General features: G+C 74.8%; 1 protein-coding gene across 1 annotated transcript; it reads right to left on the bottom strand.

The window, feature by feature from the left end:
- Positions 1 to 320: 320 nt before the first annotated feature.
- On the bottom strand, positions 321 to 1,713 carry POU4F3 (POU class 4 homeobox 3). Its single transcript, XM_027902745.1, has 2 exons — positions 1,558 to 1,713; positions 321 to 1,241 (listed from the first exon to the last, which is right to left on the bottom strand). The coding sequence occupies exons 1-2, from the start codon at positions 1,675 to 1,677 to the stop codon at positions 378 to 380; spliced, it is 984 nt and encodes a 327-aa protein (XP_027758546.1). The 5' UTR covers positions 1,678 to 1,713; the 3' UTR covers positions 321 to 377.
- Between the last annotated feature and the right edge of the window lie 153 nt (positions 1,714 to 1,866).

Here is a 1,866-nt window from a genome sequence, read left to right as displayed (position 1 = left end):
GGGAGCAGCGCGGAACCTGGTCCCGTGTGCAGGGGGTCGCTCCGCCGAGGGGTGTTCGCGGGTATTTCGGGTATCCCCGTCGGCGCTGCGGCGCGGGGCGGCGAGGAACGACACGCCCAGGCGGGTTGAAAAATAAAGCTTTATTGGGGGAGCGGGGCGCGGAGACGGCGGCTGTGCCCGAGGCGCTCCTGCCGCCCTGCCCGCCGCCAGCGGAGCTCGGGGGGACCCGCGGAAACCCCGCCGCGTCCCTCCCCGGCTCCGCTCCCTGCCGGGCTCCGGTCCCGGGGCCGGGTTGGCTCGGCGGGGCAAGAGGCGCTCGGGGCAGTCCGTCCGTCCCGTCCCGGGGTCCGTAGGGCCGCGCCGTCGGGGCCGGGCCGTCAGTGCACCGCCGAATACTTCATGCGCTTCTGCTTCTGGCGCTGGTTGCAGAACCAGACGCGCACCACGTTCTTCTTCAGGTCCAGCTTCTCGGCGATGGCCGCGATCTTCTCGGCCGAGGGCCGGGGCTGCAGAGCGAAATAGGCCTCCAGCGAGCGCCGCTCGGGCGCGGCGATCGAGGTCCGCCGGCGCTTGCGCTCGGCGCCGGGCGGTGGGTCGGGGCCGGCGGGGCGAGCGCGCCGGGCGGCCTCGGCGCCCTCCAGCCAGGCCTGGAGCACCGGCCGCAGAGCCGTCATGTTGTTGTGTGACAGCGTCAGCGACTCGAAGCGGCAGATCGTGCTCTGGCTGAGCGAGCCCACGCCCGGCAGCTTCAGCGCCGCCAGCGCCGCCCCCACGTCGGCCTGGGTCACCCCCAGCCGCACCCGGCGCTGCTTGAACCGCTCGGCGAAAGCCTCCAGCTCCCGCGGGTCCGCGGCGGGCGCGGGGCCCCCCGGGGCGCCCACGGGCACGGGCAGGGGTCCCGCGGTGGTGGCGGGCAGCGGCGGCGGCGGCGGCAGCGGGGCGGGCAGCGCCGGGGGCTCGGCCAGCCCCGCCACGGCCAGCGAGGGCGAGAGGTGCTCCAGCAGGTCTCCGCCGTCCAGCGCCGGGTGCGGGAGCGGGTGCGGGTGCGCGGCGAGCGCGGCGGGGTGCGGGAGGGCGGCGGCGGCGCAGGGGACGCCGCTCATGGCGTGGAAGGCGGCGTCCGGCTTGAACGGGGCGTGGAGGTGGTGGCCCTTGGCGTGGGGGGCGATGTCCGCGGCCGCCAGCGCCTCGGCGCGGGCCAGCAGGCTCTCATCGAAGCTCCCGAATATATTGCCCTGCAGCTGCGAGCAAAAGCGCGCATGGCGGGGTCAGTGGGGAATTCTGTCATCTCCGCCTGAAAAACCAGCCCCGGCACCGCGGGTCCTCCCCGGAGCTCGGGTCATAAAAATTAATAGGGAGGCAGCGGCCCCGCTCTGCATCGTGCGGATTCAGAGGCGGGCGCGGGGGGGGGGGGGGGGGGGGGGGGGGGGGGGGGGGGGGGGGGGGGGGGGGGGGGGGGCGCGACGCGCGATGGTGCTGCCGACATGAAAAAAACATTAACCCGGTGCCTGTCAGAAAATGTGCCTTAGAGCGGTATTTGCCCTGCACCCAACGTACCTGCGGGGCCGGGAGGCAAACTCTGCGCATCGCGTCGGCGCCGGCGTGCAGGCTGGGGAACTTGGGCTCCTGGAGGGCGGCGGGCACCGCGAAGGGCTGCTTGGCGTCCATGGACATCATCTCCGCGCGGCCCGCGGGCGGGAGGCCCCGGGCACGGGCGCGGGGCTGCCTCTGCCCTCGGCACTGCCCGAGTGAGCGGTGTTCGATGGCAGAGCTCCCCCGGCGCCCGCCCCCCCACCGCTCCCTCACTCATCTTACACGCTGCCCGCCCGCACACGGGCCGCGCACGCGTGATGCGCCCGGGCAGGA

Source organism: Empidonax traillii, unplaced genomic scaffold (assembly GCF_003031625.1).
Source record: "Empidonax traillii isolate 1590-97213 ecotype Southwest subspecies unplaced genomic scaffold, ASM303162v1 scaffold22:size5013007, whole genome shotgun sequence".
Classification (NCBI taxonomy): Eukaryota; Metazoa; Chordata; class Aves; order Passeriformes; family Tyrannidae; genus Empidonax; species Empidonax traillii.
This window is presented reverse-complemented; position numbering and strand designations above follow the sequence as displayed.

What these genes read in the sequence shown, in the direction of transcription:
- POU4F3 (XM_027902745.1), bottom strand. Translation starts at nt 1,677, where the DNA reads ATGATGTCCATGGACGCCAAGCAGCCCTTCGCGGTGCCCGCCGCCCTC. An exon ending in TTTGCCTCCCGGCCCCGCAG is followed by an intron (nt 1,242 to 1,557) that starts GTACGTTGGGTG and finishes TTTTGCTCGCAG; the next exon opens with CTGCAGGGCAATATATTCGG.